The sequence below is a fragment of the Anastrepha ludens genome, chromosome 5, assembly GCF_028408465.1.
Source record: "Anastrepha ludens isolate Willacy chromosome 5, idAnaLude1.1, whole genome shotgun sequence".
NCBI classification, from domain to species: Eukaryota; Metazoa; Arthropoda; class Insecta; order Diptera; family Tephritidae; genus Anastrepha; species Anastrepha ludens.
The window spans coordinates 67,976,343-67,996,807 of NC_071501.1; the positions used below are offsets into that span (position 1 = coordinate 67,976,343).

At 37.7% G+C, this 20,465-nt stretch overlaps 1 protein-coding gene across 3 annotated transcripts in view; it reads right to left on the reverse strand.

The window, feature by feature from the left end:
* Positions 1-20,465, reverse strand: part of LOC128864380 (vesicular glutamate transporter 1) — a 42,852-nt gene that overhangs the window by 15,946 nt on the left and 6,441 nt on the right. For all 3 annotated transcript variants that reach the window (XM_054104014.1, XM_054104012.1, XM_054104013.1), the window contains exon 3: positions 14,455-15,227. In XM_054104014.1, coding sequence (XP_053959989.1) covers positions 14,455-14,504 — 50 coding nt within the window. In that variant the 5' untranslated portion in view covers positions 14,505-15,227. The remainder of the gene's footprint in view (positions 1-14,454; positions 15,228-20,465) is intronic.

Genomic DNA, 20,465 nt, shown 5'->3' on the forward strand with positions numbered 1-20,465 from the left:
GGAGATAGTCGAGAGCTTAGAGATAGGCCTATAATTAGTTACGTCATTCTTTATTCCACTTTTGAAGATACATAGGTGCTTCTTTCCAATCTTCAACGAAAATTCCTGTACGAAGTCCATCAACATCCGCCTAAGTGGATTGCTTGAAACCACTAACATCAATAATTATATTTGAAGAAGTAAGAAGTAATGAAAATTTAAAGCTGTGGGTTGATTATATTCGGAGAAAGAGTAATACAAAGAATAAAAAATACTGACTTCATAACAAAAAAAATTCGATGTAAAGAATTCGCATATACGAGGGGTGCCTTTTATTTGGCAAGATTTGGCAACCCTGGTATTGCAATCTGGCAACTGACAGCTGTATCGCAAAGTTTGACATTTTTTGGCTTTTACGTACTCAGAACGTTTTGAAATACCAGCGCTATTTGTGTTGTTTACAGTAATTTAAAAGATTCATCTCGGTCCAAAAATGGAATTAAATCGTGAACATTTTCGTGCGATTATTTTTTACAACTTTCGACGTGGATTAACTCAGCAATATTGCATGGATGAACTTAATTCATTTTTTGGCGAAGAAGCTCCATCAAGGACCAGTGTTTATCGATGGTATGGTGAATTCAATCGAGGTCGTAGTTCACTCCAAGACGAATTTCGTGAAGGTCGTCCAAAATCAGTTGTTGTTCCGAAAACCATTGATGCTGTGCGCGAACTGATATTGCAAGATCGTCATGTGCCCTATCGTGAGATTGAAACAATCTTATGCATTAGTGGGACCAGCGTACATTCAATATTGCATAAACATTTGACTGTCGAAAAAATTTGTTCGCGTTGGATCCCACACAATTTGTCAATCGCTCAAAAAAAGGCTCGTGTCGATTGGTCCAAGGAAATGCTCAAAAAATACGATCGCGGGGCTTCGAAACACGTCTATGATATCGTGACAGGTGATGAATCATGGATTTACGCGTATGAGCCCGAAAGTGAACAGCAGTCGACTGTATGGGTGTTTCAAGATGAGCCAAATCCAACAAAAGTTGTTTGCGCACGAAGCACTTCCAAGCAAATGGTCGCCTGTTTTTTCGGAAAAACTGGACATATCGCAACCGTACCACTAGAACAACGCAGAACAGTAAATTCTGAGTGGTACACTACCATTTGTTTGCCAGTTATCTTCCAAGAAATTAAGAAAACCAATCGCCAAAGACGGATCACTCTTCACCAGGACAATGCGAGCTCTCACACATCGGCTCAAACAACTGCATTTTTGAGCACCCAAAACATCGAATTAATGGGTCATCCGCCGTATAGTCCTAACTTGGCACCTAATGACTTGTTTTTATTCCCATACGTAAAAAACAAACTGAGAGGTCAACGTTTTTCGACACATGAAGAAGCGCTTGCGGCATTCAGAATGCATGTTTTGGAGGTACCTCATTCCGAGTGACAAAAGTGCTTCGACAATTGGTTCAAACGCATGCAAAAGTGTATAGATCTTCATGGAGAATATTTTAAAAAACAATAAAGTGATTTTCGATGATTAAAATTTGTTTTTGTTCTCTAATCCCGACATATAAAAGGCACCCCTCATAAATCGTTTACATCAAGCGGTGAGTTAACAATTTTTTTACGAAGTGAACTACCGGTAGGACACTAAAGCAGTGTTAATAGATTTAATGACGTACCAGAAGGCCTCAACGATCGATTTGATTTTCAATTCCGCTCTAAGAGTATAGCTTCTATATAGAAATTGATTTAGATAGCAGATTTTCTTCAAAAAATGCTGATACTTATTGGAAAAGTTAGGTTCTTACATTTTATATACTATTTACAAAACTTCTTTTCGTTTGATTTTTAATTTCCCGTAAGCCCGTAGCATGAGGGCTTAAACAGCTTTTTATTAATTTAAATGATATTCCTTTAATATATTTTATTCATATTGAATAACATTTAGTAACTTAATTTTGTAATTAACCCCAAGCTCTCCTTTTAAAAAATGTATCTAAAAAATTCACGTCGATATCAATTAAACAGTATTAGATGAAAATATGTATATCTAGATATTTTTTTATGGATTAGGACACTCTTGCAGCAAATGAGCGAAGTGTGTTTAGAAGAAGAAATTATTTCTCTTATAGCCAGCACTCCTTTTTTTCTTATTCATTATTTTCTAATCAAAAATTCTCACACACCTTGATTATGACATTCGCTGACAAATGCTGGTCATTCCCAAAGGCCATATAAATTACACCATAATGGCCAACTGGCCATACCAGATCCGTGAAGCCACTAAAATACCTGTTGATTGGAAGCTTTCAACGTAATTGAGCAATAAAATCTGAGAAATGCGAAAACATGTGGAAAAAGCATCATAAACCCACATTGTCTGCACCCACACACACCGCAGAGAACTTACCGGCAAAAGTGCGATACCGGCAATCAGCGGCCAATATGGAAGCATCCACCCACCACCAATAATAACAACACCAGGTTGAGAAAGCGATTATTGTTGTTTACCACAGTGGCTAGCCAGCCAAGGCAAACCGAACTCCCAAAGGAGCTGACAGCAGCAACAGCAAGTAAATAAGTGAGTGTGAATTTGTTGCAGGCAAACAAATCAGATTATATTTCTCAATTGCTGGGGTCGAATAAGGGTGGATGGTGTTGGTGGATTTTTTCTTAACTCACTTGCTCCGGTGTATGTATGTTGCGTAAGAACTGAAACATATGAGTCCAATTGGAATAAAATTCAATTTTATTAAGTGCGTATCCATACTAGGGAATAGTTTTACACGTATGTTGTTATTTTGGTTGTTTTCTTGTAATCCTCAAGCTTCTTTGGCCCCATCTCGATCATTGAGTTCTCTATCTCTGAAATATGTAGTGATTTCCTTAATACCATAAAAATTAATAATAATTAATTTTTTCGATTTTTTATCATTTGGTGTAGTAGGTCTTGAGGGTAATGGAGACGACCGAATTATGGCAATTTACGGTTGTGTTAAATGCTTCATAATACTGAAGAAATTCATCAGGTGGGGTAAATCTAAAATAAATTAATTCCACAAGTTTAGTAAAAAAGGGAGATCCAAGATGCCTATATCTCAGCCTCAATAGATCAACACAGCTGACTAGGAGGTGCTAAGATAAGGCCATTTCACCATCCAGTCGGCTACTGTAGAAAAGACTCAAACTAATAGTAATAATAATAATAATAAACAAATCTCACTGCGTGGATACCTAATGGACAATGTCCGGTAAGCATACGCACAAAATTCGAGAGCGTAGGCGTTGATAACCCTAGAAATTGCTTCCGTGACAAGAAGAATCTCGCGGCTTTGTACCTTGCTGTACTTGCCCAGCGCTCACTGAGTTGAGGAGGTGCACACTTTCCAGGAACAAACCCCAATCATCTAATTTCACATAGAAACCATCTCGCAGATGGCTTTCATACATCTACTGTTCAAGTGACCTGAATTTATTTTCACAGTGTTCGTATGCATTTCAAACCTAGACCCTGACAAGTAATGTTATTTGCAACTTTATTATCCTCCAAAAGTCTCTCAACTGTCGCTTAAGGAACTCTTTTCTGTAAGTCAATGTAAGTCGCCCAGAGCTCCCTGAGCTAGCGGCTGGCATCTTTATCTATCAGCCATGGCAGAAAGAACAGATTCTTAATTACATCCGAAAAAAGAACTTTGGGAAACTCATCTTCCGAAATTCGATCGAAATTTAGCGCTTTGCAAGAGCTAGTATTCAGATTTTGTATAGAGACGATAGTGACTCTTCAAAGTATTAAAGTCTATGCCTTATCCTATACTATTTTTATTATATTTTACCTCACCAAGAGCCTACACCTTGTTTCCCCAGTAAGTTCTTCCATACCAAGAAGAATTCTTAACTTGTTGCCTTCAGTCAGAGAAAAATTAAGAGATGCGTCCAGTTAAATTTTGAAGTCGTTCACATATCCTCTGAGAAGATGTCATGAACCTAATGCATTGCACTTCTCCCATTGTCTTGCAACTCTTCTTTCATCAGTGGGCGAAAAACTAAGATTCCTTCCAATTTCCCGGTAGTTGGATATTAAGCAGAATAGTTCGAAACCATGCAAACGTCACTTTGTGAGTTTTCCAGCCCTTTCTAAAACGACTTTTTCAGTCGTCCAGAATTCTCGATGTTGTTTAATGTGAACCTAAGTCCTTTAAGGGAGCCTTGAAACCTATTTGTCTTTCTATGTTCAAAGGCATTCGCTGATGCAGATTTCCATTCTAAATTTCTGCACCTGGCAGCGTCTGCACAAAGCGTCTTTCAAACAGGACGCCTAGATATTAGTAGTGAATAATTCATAGATGGTAGCTCTTTTTTCATGGCATCTTTGACATTTTCAAGTAGGCAGATGTACAAATTTACACGATAGAACAATTCGTTAAAATTATTGAAGCTCATTATGAAAAGTGTGGATCTTTAAGACCAACAAATCGCAAAATTCGTGGAATTTTTGGTGCAAATAATCATCCAAATGAATCTACAATTCAAAGGTTGGTGAAAAAATTAAAGAAACTAGTTCTGTTGAGGATAGAAGAAGGACTGACAGACCAGACTGGGGTTTTTGAAAAGTAAAGTAGATATGAATAACCCAACAACGATCGCTGTACTAAAACACAATAATCGAATCGAGATTACTGAGCTTAATGCGACAATGTGTGAGCGAATCCCTGACAATTTCAATTCTCATATGACAACCTGTAGCCCTGCGCACGATGGGCATTTAAATTATGCAATTCTTCTCAGATAATTGTTAAGAGTCGCATTTTGAATAAAATAGGGAAACCTGAAAGAATCCAAATTTTTGCATATTTGATTTTAAAACAACATCTATGCGCGTCTTTTAAAAGGCCCTTTACTTAGGTAAATATATATATTAGGAGGGCGAGAACAAACGCTTTGTTATAGGTTCAAAAATTGTACGATTCGAATGTTATCATTCTCTCCAATAAGTGTTCGTCTTAATTAATGATACTGAATATATCAGTTCAAAAATTTTGTTGTTCAAGCGCAAACATTTAGGCACTATTTTGGCACGCATTGACATTATTCCGACATCACAAAAAGCAACTCGAATACAGTTTTAGACAATTCTGATTTGTTTATAGCGCCGAGAGGTGCTGTATTGCGCAGGGAAGACTTAACAGCGTTAGTCACGTTATTCACGTAACACACCTCTTGGATGTTTAAATCATATGCATAACCATATAATATATATAATTGGCGCGTACACCCTTTTTGGGTGTTTGGCCGAGCTCCTCCTCCTATTTGTGGTGTACGTCGTGATGTTGTTCCACAAATGGAGGGACCTACAGTTTCAAGCCGACTCCGAACGGCAGATATATTTATGAAGAGCTTTTTCATGGCAGAAATACACTCGGAGGTTTGCCATTGCCTGCCGAGGGGCGACCGCTCTTAGAAAAATGTTTTGACGTGATAACGTCTTATAATTCGATTTAACAGGCTGCACGCACGAAAAAATGTGTCATTACCTTGCTCATTAGTGTTACCTTGCTCATATGTCGTTACCTTGCTCATTGCCGTTACCTTGCTCATTTGTCGTTACCTTGCTCATTGCATTGAATGAACTGCAAGCGAAAGCGCGGAACGAACGACAAAGCAAACGAAGCAAACGAACGGCAACGTTCGACATCTTGCTCTCTCCTACTTAAGTGAGCGTATATATGTATGTATATGCGCATATGTACATATATAAATTCACGTATTTGTATTTGCATATGCCTTCTTATTGATTACTATTAATTTGATTCACTTGAAGAATTTAAAATAAAACCAAGTTTGTTAATAATACCTGTTGTTTCAATGTTATTATTATTAATTTTTTTATTATATATGAAGGAAAAAATGTATGGTAATATTTACCATATACCTTATAAGATATGTTGTATACTATATTAATATATGTATATGAACATGCATATACATATACAATTTCGCGCAATTTTCAAAACGAACAAATCTATATGTAAAGATGCATACAAATCATATGGACATATCAAATATACGAATCTATTCCGTACGCAAGCAAATGTAAGCTAATGTGCTTGAACTGCAAGCGAGAGCGCGGAACGAACGACAAAGAGCACAATGGTCCCCGCGTTCGGCAACGTTCGACATCCGGCTCTGTCCTACTTGAGTGAGCATATATTGTATATGTATGTATATGCGCATTTGTATATAAATTCACATACTTGTATTTGCATATGCCTTCTTCCTGTGTGCATGGTAATGAACCATTTCTCTGTTGAGAATAGGACGATGATAGAAAAAGTAGGAAATGAAAGGGGGTGTTTCGAGTGTAAAGTGTCTTGAAAAAGGCAAATCGATGATGGTGCCTCTTAGTGTTGTTGGCTTATTAACGTCTGATGCACAATCCAAATTGAAGGTATCTTTCATGAATTTAATGAATGTTTCGTAATTGTTCACGTTTGTGTAAATGTAACTTGATCAATTCCATTTACCTCCTTCTCTATATCCATACAAAATATCTATCAAACAAATAAAATTAAAATATTCTTTTAAAAAAGCAAACCATTCCATCAGTATTTTCTTATGACGTTGTCACGTTAAACTATCGTCAGTAAACCGACTTTACAGACAACCTCTTTTTTTTTATTAATTTTGGTTTCACCGGTTTGGTTTTCGAACCAACGTTCTCTCTGTGAATTCCGAATGGTAATCACACACCAACCCATTCGGCTACGGCGGCTGCATAACCATAACTATAGAAGTTAATCGAAATAGTAAAAACTCAATTTAAATACCACTCCGATTTCTCTTTAATGCCTTTTGGTTTTGTACCTCTTTTACTTACCCCTCCTCTAGCACGAAGCCTTTGGATGCAAAATCAATTAACTACACAAAAGACTGTCGTCATAACAGCAACACAAATAATCCTGTATTCGGCGCCATTTGAAGTGCTTCAATTGGCTTTTGTACTTTTCTGCTGACTTACTGCCAATTATTCGGGTATTTACGAGTGAACGGCATAAACTTTACCACACCATAAAGATGCTAGATGATAAAGCGAGGGGTAAATTCCCTCAAATATTTCTTACAAATAAATGTAAATACCTTTTTAGAAATTTTTCTCGATTTGATAAATAAACTGGTCATGAAACCTTACTAATTGCCCAGAAAAATGTGTTCGGTGGGGCTTGTTAGTCATTTCAAACTTTATTCTTTTTCTCTAGTTTGGCAGTCAGCGCTGCTGATGGAGGCCAAAGGTTGAATTTATTCACTCATGAAGAAACTATACACGTTTTCTCTCATTCATATCCATCGCAGTGGAATATGAAGATATGAAGACTAATATTGGCATACATTTCATTATCAAGCATCAACGGAAAAGCGTGCATTTTCGTCCACAACCTCTTAGCACTTGTGCTTGCTGACTGCAGTGGATACTTACAAATGCGCATACATACATATAAATGACCCGCAATGTCATGCTTTAGCCACTAATCAACCCACTTACAAGCCACTGGTCGGCCAACTTTTGCTGCATAAAATGCCCCAGCTACCCATTTTCCCCCATTCTTCCGTTGCTTTTCTCAAATATTTGTCTGTTGTCTCATAATTCAAATATCTGCCATTTTTCTCTGCCACTCACTCACTCACTCACTTCCTCACTACTCCGCTTTCTTGTTAATGTTCCTGTTTTCGTATTTCAGTAGTTCGTTTGCCATGTCCTGACAGCTTTCGCATATTTCTTATTTTCAGCATTTCACCCCACAACTTTTTTTTGGCAACTTTTATGGGCATTTTTTCTCAATATCTATAAAATTCCCTGCATATAAATGTGGGTGTGCGTGTGTTTAGTTGCCCTTTAACGCCAGCCAGTTAGTCTGACGCCAATATTATTTCGTATCTCCAGTAAATATCTTTGAATGATTGTTATGTTATTCTCGCAGTTTCGTTTGTGTCGTAACAGTAAAAATTTTGCAGACTTTCAGGCGTCCAATAGATTAAAAGCTGTGGCGCCAGCGACTTAAAGCCACATTGGTATCCGTTGTAAGGTTGTCTATGAAACGAATGGCGTGGTTAGATTTGAGGCGCTGCACAAAGCTGACTGGTGAAGGACGATAGTTTTTTTGAGATGCGGGTTCAAATAGTTTGTGGTATGACACATTCACACATAAAAGCATGCGTAGTTTTTATACGTACAGAAATCGTACATAGCTTTGAATATTTTTGGAAACTATTGTATGTAGAGGAAAAGTCTCGTCCTTGGCTTTTATTCACTTTACATTTAAATGTAGGAAAGTTTTGTATTGAAAAAAGTGTTTATGAATAGTGCACTTGTAATGTTTTTTGCGAATTCCATGTAGTGGATTATTGGTTAATAAAAGACAAACAATTTTAGCGGTATTTTATAACTTTAAACTTTAATAAAATCTCCTAAGATCGCTCCTTTCGATCACTGTGCGTCTCGAAACTCGCCTTAGCCAACGAACAAACTTTACAACTTCTCTTTATTCGAACATACTTGAGTCATCATCCAACCTATACATGAGGCTAAGCATGGTGAAAAGCTTAGAAATTGTAGTTTTTAATTGAAGAGAGGGGATTTTACTGCCACCCATATAAAATACTTCCGAACTTGTGCGTTATATGGAAGAAAATGCTCAACATCGTATACCAAAAAAAAAAAATACCAAACTATCATCAATATTATCAAATCGATTTGAAACGACTTCAAGCTTACAGCCTTTATACTTGAATTGAATGGACTATAAAACTGCGTACCCAGAAGGTTTCGAAAGATTCTGATTGAAAAGTTAAAAATTTTGATTAAAATTTTTTGAAATCTTTTTAAATTTGTTAAACATTTTTTGGATTTCGTACAAAGTTTGGTTCCTTGATTTGATGTTTTTGTTATATTACGAACTACATATGGTTGGTTGGTTGGTTTAAGGGTGACCCCGCATCGGAGTGCCACATCGACCGCAAGTTGGGTCCGTTGAGTTGCCCTAGAGCTCATTATATTATATGATTTCCCCACCTAACCGAGAATTTTACTATAGATTTTGGTCCAAGATATTAATTCGTTTCAAGAATTTAATGAGAGATTCGATTTTCAGGTTCGAGAGTACTGAAAGATTGTCAATTGTTGGAGAGCCTAGAAGAGCGAGTCGACTTCTGGCTAGGCCGGGACAACTGCACAGCAAATGCCTGCTCGATACTTCCTCATCTTCGTCCTCGCAGTATCTGCACAGGTCGTTTTGAGGAACCCCGAGCCGACGTGCGTGAGTGCCCAAAAGGCAGTGGCCGGGGATAAGAGATATTATATGCCTTAGTTCGAGTTTCGAAAGACTTATAAGGGCTTTTGTCTGTTTCAGATTGTAGGATGGCCAGATTTGTCTGGTCGTAACGCAAGTAGTTTCCACTCGCCACCTCCGATCAGCAATGCTGTGAAATTCTCGATCAATTATCATTTTACATGTTGAGAGCGGAATGTGGATTGTGGGTAAGTTACTAACATTTGATTGCGCAGCTCCAGCTCTCGCGAGCTCATCAGCTTTGCAGTTACCTTCGAATCCACCAGATAACTTGGACAGAATTCTGAACACTTATCTCGTTAAGAGATAAGAGACAGGATCGAACCACATCTGAGTGGGTATAAGAGGAGCTGAGTGCTCGAACGGCCGCTTGACTGTCAGTGAAAAAGCGGATATCCTCAAGTGATATTCTCTTTTCTAAGATAGTTTTCGCAGCATATGAACTACATAGACTGTTTTAAAAAATTTATAAACAAAAATTTAGCTGAAAAATACTGCAAATGATTGCATGGTAAAATGGTAAAGTGACTTAATTATGTAAGCACAAGTGCATGAATATATTAATTATATTTGAAAAATTCTCCCCTCAAACATTCATCATATATCTGCATAGATATAAATATAAACGAAAAATGCTCTTCACATTCACACTCCTGCTAAGTCACTAGGTATGCGCTATGCTTCATACCAACAAAGGAATATAAAGACGCACATTAAGAAACCATTAAGATGAAAGTGTTGTGTTGTAGTGAATGAGTAAAGCAATTTCAATTACAATACCAATACGTGAATGAAAGAGCCAGCGCCGTTACGTAGAGGACAACAATAAAAGTAGCTTTAGGCTTGGCATAGAATTTTCCTAGCTATCAATTGCCGCCACGCTGCCAAGAACGCACTTGAAGATCTACAACAGAAGCAGAGGACGGTCGCACGAAGCAAACACTTGACGCTGCGTTACTAAGATGTGATTGTGAGCGTGAAAAGTGAGTGAAAGTGAAAGAAAGTGCCAACAACAATAGCAAATTCAATCCACATTTAAATGAATCGAATGGCTGCTTACTTTTATTCTAATTTTAATTTCACATTCAATGCAGGTCGATTTGTTGTGCGGCGTTTAGGCGTACGAACCATAAGCGAAACACAGCTGTACACGCGTACGAAAGTATGAATTTGAGTTCATGGTGTCGGTAGCAGTGCGTGAAAACGCGGAAAAGTCTTCACGCGCTTTGCTGGAACAATGGTCTTGTCTGACAAACACTTGTGCGCATCTTCTTGCGGAGGCCTCCTTGTTGAGTGGCGGCTGTCAGGATGCCGATGTAAGAGTAGCTGTGCGGCTTGACTCTTTTCACTTACTTTCGCCTTTTCTGTTTTTGATATGAATAACATTTCCACGCTTTGCACACTTTTCAATTTCATTTTCTTTTGTTTGTAATTGAGTGGCTGAAAATACTCAATGTCTGCTTCGTGCTTTCGATTCTAGCACCGCCACTGCTCTTCACTCCTACACTCAAAATGGGTACTTGGTGTATCGTTAATAGCCGCAATTACGCTGCATCAACTTAAATTGTGGTGAATAGTGAAATATTGAAATTTTGTGCATCGTTACATCACTTCTATACCTCCCAGCACAATTCTCTGCATTCGCTACTGCAAATTCCTTGAAACCATAAAAATCACCTCGTCATCTGCATCGCTCTTTTACTAAATTACAACTCATACAAATTCACCTTTATTTAATATTTTTCGAATGCCATCTCAAACTGCTCAATCACTTCTGTGAAAGCTCAATAGATCTCGTTGCATTAAATTACATTCCTATTACTTCCCTCTTCCCGCTTCATACTTCATAAACTCGTACTCGCCAGTGCAGCTTTTGTTACCTAGCAAATAAACTTCTGCTCATAAAACTCGCACTTCATAACCATTTCCGACTCTCCTCTGGTCGCACGTGCATGGAACGTGTCCGGAATTCCGGCTCCACAAGTGCGAGACATCAGCGCTTCCTGGTGACGCGTTTCGCGTAGCATAGCCCGCATGCCAGTGCGTTCAATGTCACACATTTGGAATTTTTACATTCACAGCTCGATTCTTTTCTTGCTTTATTGCTGTGCCCTCAGTTCGTTCTTCGCTTTAAGAAAGTTGTCACCCAAGAGTGAGTTATTATTATTGGTATGTCAATAATTTTACAACTTTCCGGCGACATGCATGAATTGTTGCATTTCAGTTCATATTTTATTTAGTTCAATATTTGTAACGGATTCATTTTGAATACCTCAACCTGTAATTATCCTGAAAGATCTTTTTTTAGTATTCCGATGCTCCTGTCAATTCCTATATGGAAAATCGCTCACTGATTCCGAGAATCGAGTAAATTTTATATATACACGAGGGTAGCCTTTTATATTTTTGCGCCTTTCCACACTACGTGTGATGAGCTGTAATGCGACACTTTTAGCGAAAAGTTTGTTTCTTTTTAACATAAACTTACAAAATACATTTTCACCTATGAGCTTGGTTTGTTTTCTTTCCAGTGAGTTGAAAAATTCATCTCGCTCAAAAGATGGAATTAATTCATAAAAATTTTCATGCGATGATTTCTTAAGATTTTCCCCTTGGATTATCGAGACAGGAACGAATTGATCAACTTACTTCAACTTATGGTGTTAAAGCACCTCACTTAGCCAATGTGAAAAGCCACTACTAGTTTCAGTGTGGCCATCGATCCTTGTCGTCATGTGGCGTATCGCGAGATACAGGCATCCTTGGTATTAGTGAGTCCAACACACAGTCAATATTGCATGAGTGTTTGATCGTCAATAAGACTTTTTTTTTCGTTGGACACCGCATAATTTGGTAATTACACAAAAAGGACCCGTGTCGATTGATGTAAAGAAATGTTGAATTCAGCCGCAGACACAAAACCGTAAACTGCAGTGTGGGTACTCCAACACGAGTTTAATCCATCAAAAGAAGAAGTTTTCGTACAATTAAGGAAAACCAACCGCGGAAGACGTAAGGTCCTTCACAAAGACAATGCGAACTCTTGCGTATCGGAACACACAAGACAGTTTTTTAGCACTCAAAAAAGTGAATTACTACGTCATCCGTCATACAGCTCTGATTGAGCGCCTAATGATTTCTTTTTGTTCCCAAACACCAAACATGTCAACGCCTGAAAGTCAAAGGTCAACGTATTTCAACGCCTGAAGAAGCTGTTATAGCCTTTAAATCGCTCGTTTTGAAGGTATCCACTTCTGAGTGTCAAAAGTGTTTGTAAAATTGTTTTAAGAAAATGCAGACGATGTTTTCATACAAATCGAAAAACCTACAGTTTTATGCCGCCTGCGAACAGGAGATGGTTTTTTTATGAGGAGCTTTTCTTGGCAGTCGCCCATTGGCAGCCGAGGGGCGACACCTTATAAGAAAACCTTTTGCTATCGTTTGGTGTTTCATGCCCGGGGTAGACAGGCTTTCAAAATATGTATTTCCTTTTGTTATTTATTAGAAAAGTCATTATGATAACTTGCTGATTGCTTATCAGAAGGTTTGCTCCTGCTGTCAAAGTTTCTGGCCAGATCAGCTTCAAAAGCACCACCTGTGAAGAAGTAAGCAAGTTTTTCTGCTTTCTATTCCAGCAAAGACTCTGTGAGACTTTCTTAGATTACGCTGTCAACTTTAGTTCAACTGTAATGCAACTAAGCTTAGAGACCTTAAGAGAGCTTAGATTTAACCAGTCAAAAATTCTAGATGTTTTACTGGGGAAATTTGAATATCTTCAACTACAATCACACAGGTTCTCGACTTAGTCTCTTAGCCCAGAACTATGTGTATACACATCTATGTTTAAATGGAGTTTTTCGCAATTGAAATATGGTTTGGCAATTGTATTTTAGAAGGCCCTGAAAAGCCCTCCTGCGCCTACGGGGAACTCATTATAATGCTACATTGTGGTGGGATTATTCTCCGAATCCGATGGATTATTCTCTTTGGGCCATTTTGGAGAGCAAGATTCACCAGTCTCGAGGCGTGAGAATGAAATAGCTTCTATAGCCGGATGGTACTTAAACGATAGAAATAGGTATCCTTACGCTATGGGAGGAATGGAAACTGTTTTCCAAAAGGAATTTTTGCCATTCTAAAAGTAGCAGAATGAATAATGGAGAGGAAATGGAACGGGAAACAGATTGAAGTATTTAGTGAAAGTCAGGCTGCACTAAAGGCTCTGGAGAACGCAAAGCAAACCTCAAAGCTTGTTGAAGAATGTAAGAATAAGCTTAATTCTGTTGCAGCATAGAATAAGCTCGTACTAATATGGGTTCCAGGACACTGCGGTGTTCAAGAAAATGAAATTGCCGATAAATTAACCAACTGGGGATCCGCGGTTAACCCATAGAAACCAGAGCCAATAATCGGAATCAGTTCTGCAGGAACAAGGATGCGAATTTTGGATTCCAAGGTCATGAGAATGTGTATCTAATATTCGTTCTCTCAAACTGGAGGATATTTTCAGATTTACCAAAGAATCTGGAAAAATCTCACTCGTCTAACTACCTCTATGTTTCTATTCTATCCTATCTTTTCCCTTCTGTTACTTCTCTCATTTTCCAGAGCTTTAAATGCAATGGCCTTTTTGGCCTGAGTGTTTTAGGAGTTACAAAACCAGCTTCTGGGCTCGACTTTTTCAAATTTCAATTTCAGTTATTTCACACTACAACAACACCAGTTTATTCCAAAACTTGGCTCTTTATACTATCTTTTTTAATGCTAGCAAAGCAAATCGAACTTCTAATTACAGCCCATATCTAAAATTTATTGCTTTTGATTTCTACAACCCACATCTCTTTCCACTATCCAACCTCACTCTGCACAACCTTAAAAGTGATGAATGGCAGAAATTCGATGCAATAATAAACCGTAACAAATGAATCCATTTACCGCAAGCTCAAATAGCTTCACTGATTTGACTTCACCAAAAATGCAATTTGCTTGCCATTCGCTCGTTTCTTGGTCCCCCAACTACATGGTCTACGTCCAGTCACTGGTCCGTTAAATTAAATTTTGAACTTTATGTGGATTTTTTTTTTGTTTGTTTTTATTGCAAACTCACCCACTAAAAGCGCTCGATGCCTTCTCCTTAAACGCTGTTAAGCCCTTCATGGTGATGAGGATGCTGCCCTGCTGCTGCTTCTACTTTTACTACTCTCTACTGGCTACTGTTGTTTGTTGTTGTTGTTGCTGCTGTGATTGCGCTTTTTGCTGGTGTTGATGCTGGTAAGCAGTTAAATTGTTGTTTTTGTTGTTGTTGTTTACGCTTACGTTATTTGTTGTTGTATAGATGATTATTGTTTTTGCACACTCTTGGTTGGTCGCGTTATGTTGCACGGATGGTTGGGAAAGTTGATTACCGCATCGTTGGTGGTCCAAGCTCCCCAATTGTTAAGGACTACACGGTTTTCTACCTTCACTGGGAGAGTTTCAATTTTTATTTTATCACCTTTTCACACTAATTCCCTTACCAGCGTGCGTTAATTTCACAACACCATACTTGTGCGCCCAAAGTTATGCTACAATTTTCGATTTCAAAGCTGAACACAGCAAGGCGTTCACGCCCAGTTTTTACGCTAATTCGCTGTTTACGACCTCAATGCGTGCGTTGCACATACACACACACATGCATATATTCACATAAGCATTAATTTTATTTCATTCCATTTCATTTGTAGGAATTCATAATTCCATTCGCTTTGCAGGTTTTCTGTTGTAATTTGTTGTTGTTGTTGTTGCTGTTCGCCTTATGTGTTGGTTTTCTGTTTGTTTCTGGTCCAGCAACAAAGACAGCAGCAGTGGCATCGGATGCTGTTTTGGGGTCATTTTCCATTTCTGCAAATACATAGGAAAAACGAGAAATTGGAATGAATTTCATATTTCAGTGAAGCGTGTTCATTTGCTGATAAGGAAACGGTAAAGTTTGCTGAGTACAATTTGTTTGTTGCAACCTCTTCTTCATCATACCACTGCTCTACTTATCATAAGCGGATTATATTAATAAATTTTTCTACTCGGTGTGCAAATGTGATGAGTTGTGCAAAATTGTGCGCAACTACGTATTTTTAGGTGCAAAAGGAGTAGTTTATTGAAGTTTAAAGCAATAGAATCAGCATAATTCTTTCGGAAGGCGGAAATATTTATCATTACAGAAAATTTCACATACATAAATAGAATTATGATGTGCTCGTTTATTTAGTAAAATTGTGCCTTTAAATTGGATTTGATGAGCAGTAGGTTTTCTTTTCCACTAGTCTACTGCTTTTGGGCAGGTGAATTTGAGGAAAACTAGCAAATGTTGGGCTTGGAACACAAATTGGAAGATATTCCCATACCACAACGATTTAATATTTGAAGCCCTACAAAAATCAAGTAAAACTCTAAATTTTTTGTAATTAGAAAGGAGTTTTATTGTTGTTGTTATTGTAACACAAGGGATGAAAAGTCCCGGACCTAACAAAGAAAACACGTTTATTTACTCAAAATTTGCTTTATTCATCAACGTATTTTCCATCGAAAACAACGCAATCATTCCAGCCCCGCTCTAACATTTCCATACCATTACCTCAAAATAGGCCACAGCTTCAACAATAACCTCTTCTTCTTACCGGCGAGCTATTTCTTGGTTCTGCGAACAGTTCTGGCGGCCGCCCTTCCCAAATGGGTTGGTGTGTGCTACCATTCGGAACTCAGAGCGAACGTAGGTTCGAATCTCGGTGAAACACCTAAATGAAGAAAAAGTTTTTTCCAATAGCGGTCGCCCCTCGGCAGGCAATGGCAAACCTCCGAGTGTATTTCTGCCTCGTAAAAAAATATCTGCCGTTCGGAGTCGGCTTGAAACTGTAGGTCCCTCCATGTGTGGAACAACATCAAGATGCACGCCACAAATAGGTGGAGGAGCTCGGCCAAATAGCCCAAAAAGGTGTACGCGCCAATTATATATATATATGTTTATAAGTGGTAAAAAAACTTCAAAGAGGGTCGAGAACGTGTTGATGACTTGGAGCGCTCCGGACGACCATCGACGTCAACAGATGACCAACACGTCAATAAAGTGAAGGAGTTAGTTCTCAAAAATCGTCGGTTGACTGTTAAAGACCTTACTGATATGATCGGAATATCAGAAGGATCTGTGAAAACCATTTTGAAAGACCATTTGGGCCTATGAAAAGTCAAATCTCGTTTGGTACCGAAAACTCTCAATTTCTTGGAAAAAAGTCGTCGCGTTGATGTGTGTGAAACAATGCTTTCAGACTATCAGGATAAGCTCAAATGCATCATTACGGGAGATGAGACTTGGATTTATGCTTACGACCCTGAAACAACCGACCAATCAAGCGAATATCGTGCTAAAGGCGAGGCCAGACCGAAAAGAGCACGTCAAAGTCGTTCAAAAATAAAGGTCATGATGACAGTTTTTTTCGATTTTCGTGGTGTGGTGCACTATGAATTCCTTCCACCTGGCCAAACTGTTAAAAAGGAATATTATTTGAGCGTTATGCTTCGTTTACGTAAAGCTATTCGTCTAAAAAGACCAGAATTATGGGTCAACAACTCTTGGTTTTTGCATCACGATAATGCACCGTCTCACACTGACACTCGTCTTTCGATACCGTTTCGCCAAAAATTCCACGCATATCGTTCCGCAACCACCGTATTCGCCTGATTTGCCTACGTTTGGCTTCTGGCTATTCCCAAAACTCAAGAGACCACTCCGGGGAACGCGTTTCGAGTCCATTGAGGAGATAAAAGCTGAATCGAAGAAGGTGCTGATGGCTATACCGGAAATGGACTATTTGGCATGTTTCGGGGATTGGAAAAGTCGTTGGCATAAGTGTATTTAATCGAGAGGGGACTATTTTGAAGGGGGTGAAATCGATTTACAAGAATAAATAAAGATTTTTCATTTTACAACCAAATTCACCTTACTTTTTGCCCACAGAGTTATATATAATATTATATATATATCTATATGAACAGCTCAAAGCCAAATCTTCAAATCTTGCGAATGCGATGGATGTGGGAGCAATTCGAAGTTCAATTCATATAGTTTTGCCATTGTTCAGAATCGCCAACACGTCTTTGTTCAACAGTAAGCAAATGCGGCACCTACATACTTTGAACAGAGATTTCTCATAGTCAAATGCTCATTCAATATAAAGCCAAAACGTTCTTTTGATATCTTTACGATGTCAGCTAAATCACGCAGCTTCATTTTTATTTTACTTTACACTACCTAATTTATTCGATGAAAATAATTATTTATTTGTATTTTTTGCAGTTTATTAAAAGCATTTTTTAAGTTTTGTACAGCCTTTATAAGCGCTTGAAAATTTATTTTTAGTGAAAATTGTCTTCGCCTAGTCTTGGCAATTGCCGAAACAAACTCGTACAATCAACTCGTACATTTACATGTTGTATTTATAGGTACATTGACGTGCAATAAACTTCGTTGGAAGGAATCCGAAGAATTTTTGGCGGTATATTAAATCGAGTAAAAAGATTTATTGTATTCCTAATACTGTTTTTTATAAAGACGTTGCTTCTTGCTCTGTCAGTGATGCAGCAAACTTACTTGCGGATTTTTTCTCATCTAACTTCCTGGCTGATGAAGATATTCCGGAAGAATATTTCGCAGCCAATCGAAAATTGCAGTCGACTTCGGTTCACTTGTTCTTTCAAATGATGATATCACTGAGGGATTGTTAAAGATTAAAAACACTTCTCAATCGAATGTCGATGGTCTTTCTATAACATTGCTTAAAAATTGGCGCTCTTTCTAATTTTTAATAAATCCTTGGCTGAAGGAATACGTCTGAGTGATTGAAAGCTCACTTCAGTCAAAAATATTGTTCGACCGACTAGAACCAATTTTGACAGCAAAAAAAGTGATATCAAGCCACAATTCGGATTTAGACGGCAACACTCAACAGTCCAACAAATCCACAGGGTTACTAACAAAATACTTAACGATATGAATGACAAAAAATATTGTGTAGCTGTATACCTAGACATTGCAAAAGCCTTTGATAAAGTTTGGCATAAAGGACTTTTGCATAAGCTCAAACGAATCTTTCCAAAAAACTACTTTGAACTTTTGAAGAGCTACGTAACTGATCGAAAATTTTATATAAGATATGAAGACGAATATTCCGATATTCTACCAATGACAGCTGGAGTACCGCAAGGCAGTGTATTAGGTCCTCTTTTATATCTAATATACACCGCAGATGTGCCAACTCCGACAACATACATAATACATAATACAATGATAGCAACGTTCGCGGATGATACTGTATTAATGGCATCAAACAATGACGAAAAACTGGCGACCTTTACACTTCAAAATTAATAAACAATACAGTAAATTGGTTTGACGAATCGGGTATAGAAGTTAATAAAGACAAAACTATACAAGTTATATATACAAACAAAAAGACATCAAAATATAATCTTACCTTAAAAAACAACAAAATAAAAATCTACCCAGCAGCAAAATATCTTGGAATAACTATTGACGAAAAACTAACATGGAAGCAGCATATCATTAACAAAAGAAATCAAATCAAGAATAAGTACCGGCAATTAAGTTGGCTAATCGGACGAGCATCAAAACTATCACTTTATAATAAGGTGACTATATACAAAACAATTATTACTCCTATCTGGAAATACGGAATAGAAATATGGGAAACGGCTAAAAACACAAATATTCAGCTCATACAGCGAACACAATCCAAATTATTACGAATTGGTTGGTTTATTTCCACATAAGCCATACATCGTGACTTAAACGTAGACACTATCCAAGAAACAATCACAAAATGTAGCACTAAGCATACGAGTACACAGCGACTGTCAGTCCACCAAAACGAAGAACTGCGTAGAATAGCACCAGCAGAAAATATCAAACGAAGATTAAAGCGACTCACACCGACTGATCTAACTATAAGATTTACAGTGTAATCACAAAAAACAATAATAATAATAACAGATTCAGTAAAAGAACATAATAGATTCACAGTAAAAGAACATAATAGACCTTAATTGTACAAAAATTACATATTGTTAATATATAACAGACTGTAATAAATAAAGGGGAGATATAAAAAAAGAAAAAAAGTCACTCCAATTAGCAAAAGCGGCAATTAGAGCGATATTGCGAAACACAAACCAATTTCCAAATTATCGGCTGTCTCTAAACTCTTTGCTTGTGTTGTTAACGACAAGTTATATTTTAACGTTAAACATCTGATTAGTCCTAGAGAGTATGGTTTTGTAGTTGCAAGGTCTGCGTTATCTAACTTTTCAGTTTTTTCGATAAAACCTCCCATTTGAAATTCGAATTCGAAATTTGTTTGGCTTATACATTTTTCTGCTTCTTTCAACTGACCGAAAGCATTCTCTACTACTCTCTTAAACTTGGAAAGCTGGTAATCAAAAGCCGTTTTGCTACATCTGACCGTTAAGTTGTAACGATGACCCTTCACAAGAAAGCGAATTGCTTAGTCTCTCAGCACAACGACTGGAACATTTGTACCAAAAATTGGTTTTGTGTTCTTGCTGAGAAGAGGGCTTAGAGAGATTTGCTTTAAGAACAACGGCTCGAAAATTTAAGAACCAGACACCAAAAACTCCAAAATATTCCACCAATCCAATTTCTATGAAGAAAAACCTTTCAAAACAGTCTTGACAGCTGATTGTCAATTTTGCGAGTAATCTGCTATATGTGAACGGGTTGAGTAATTTTTCTGGACGTATTGGTAATTACTGCATTGTGAACGTGCTTTTAGTTCGTTTGTGAGAGGCACAAATAAGACAAATGTTTTGCGTATTCGGTAATTTTCTGCTATCGAAAAACTGGATCAAAGAAGTTACATCAAATTTTGTGTAAAAAATGGAATTAAGTGCTCAAGAACACTTGAAATGTTGACAGTGGCATACGGTGACAGTAGTCTGAGGCAAAAAAAAGTTTAAAGTTTACACGTGGTACAAGCTCTTCACAGAAGGTCGAGAAGATGTGAATGACAACGCTTGCTCTGGGCGCCTCAGCACATCAACAAGAGAGAGAAA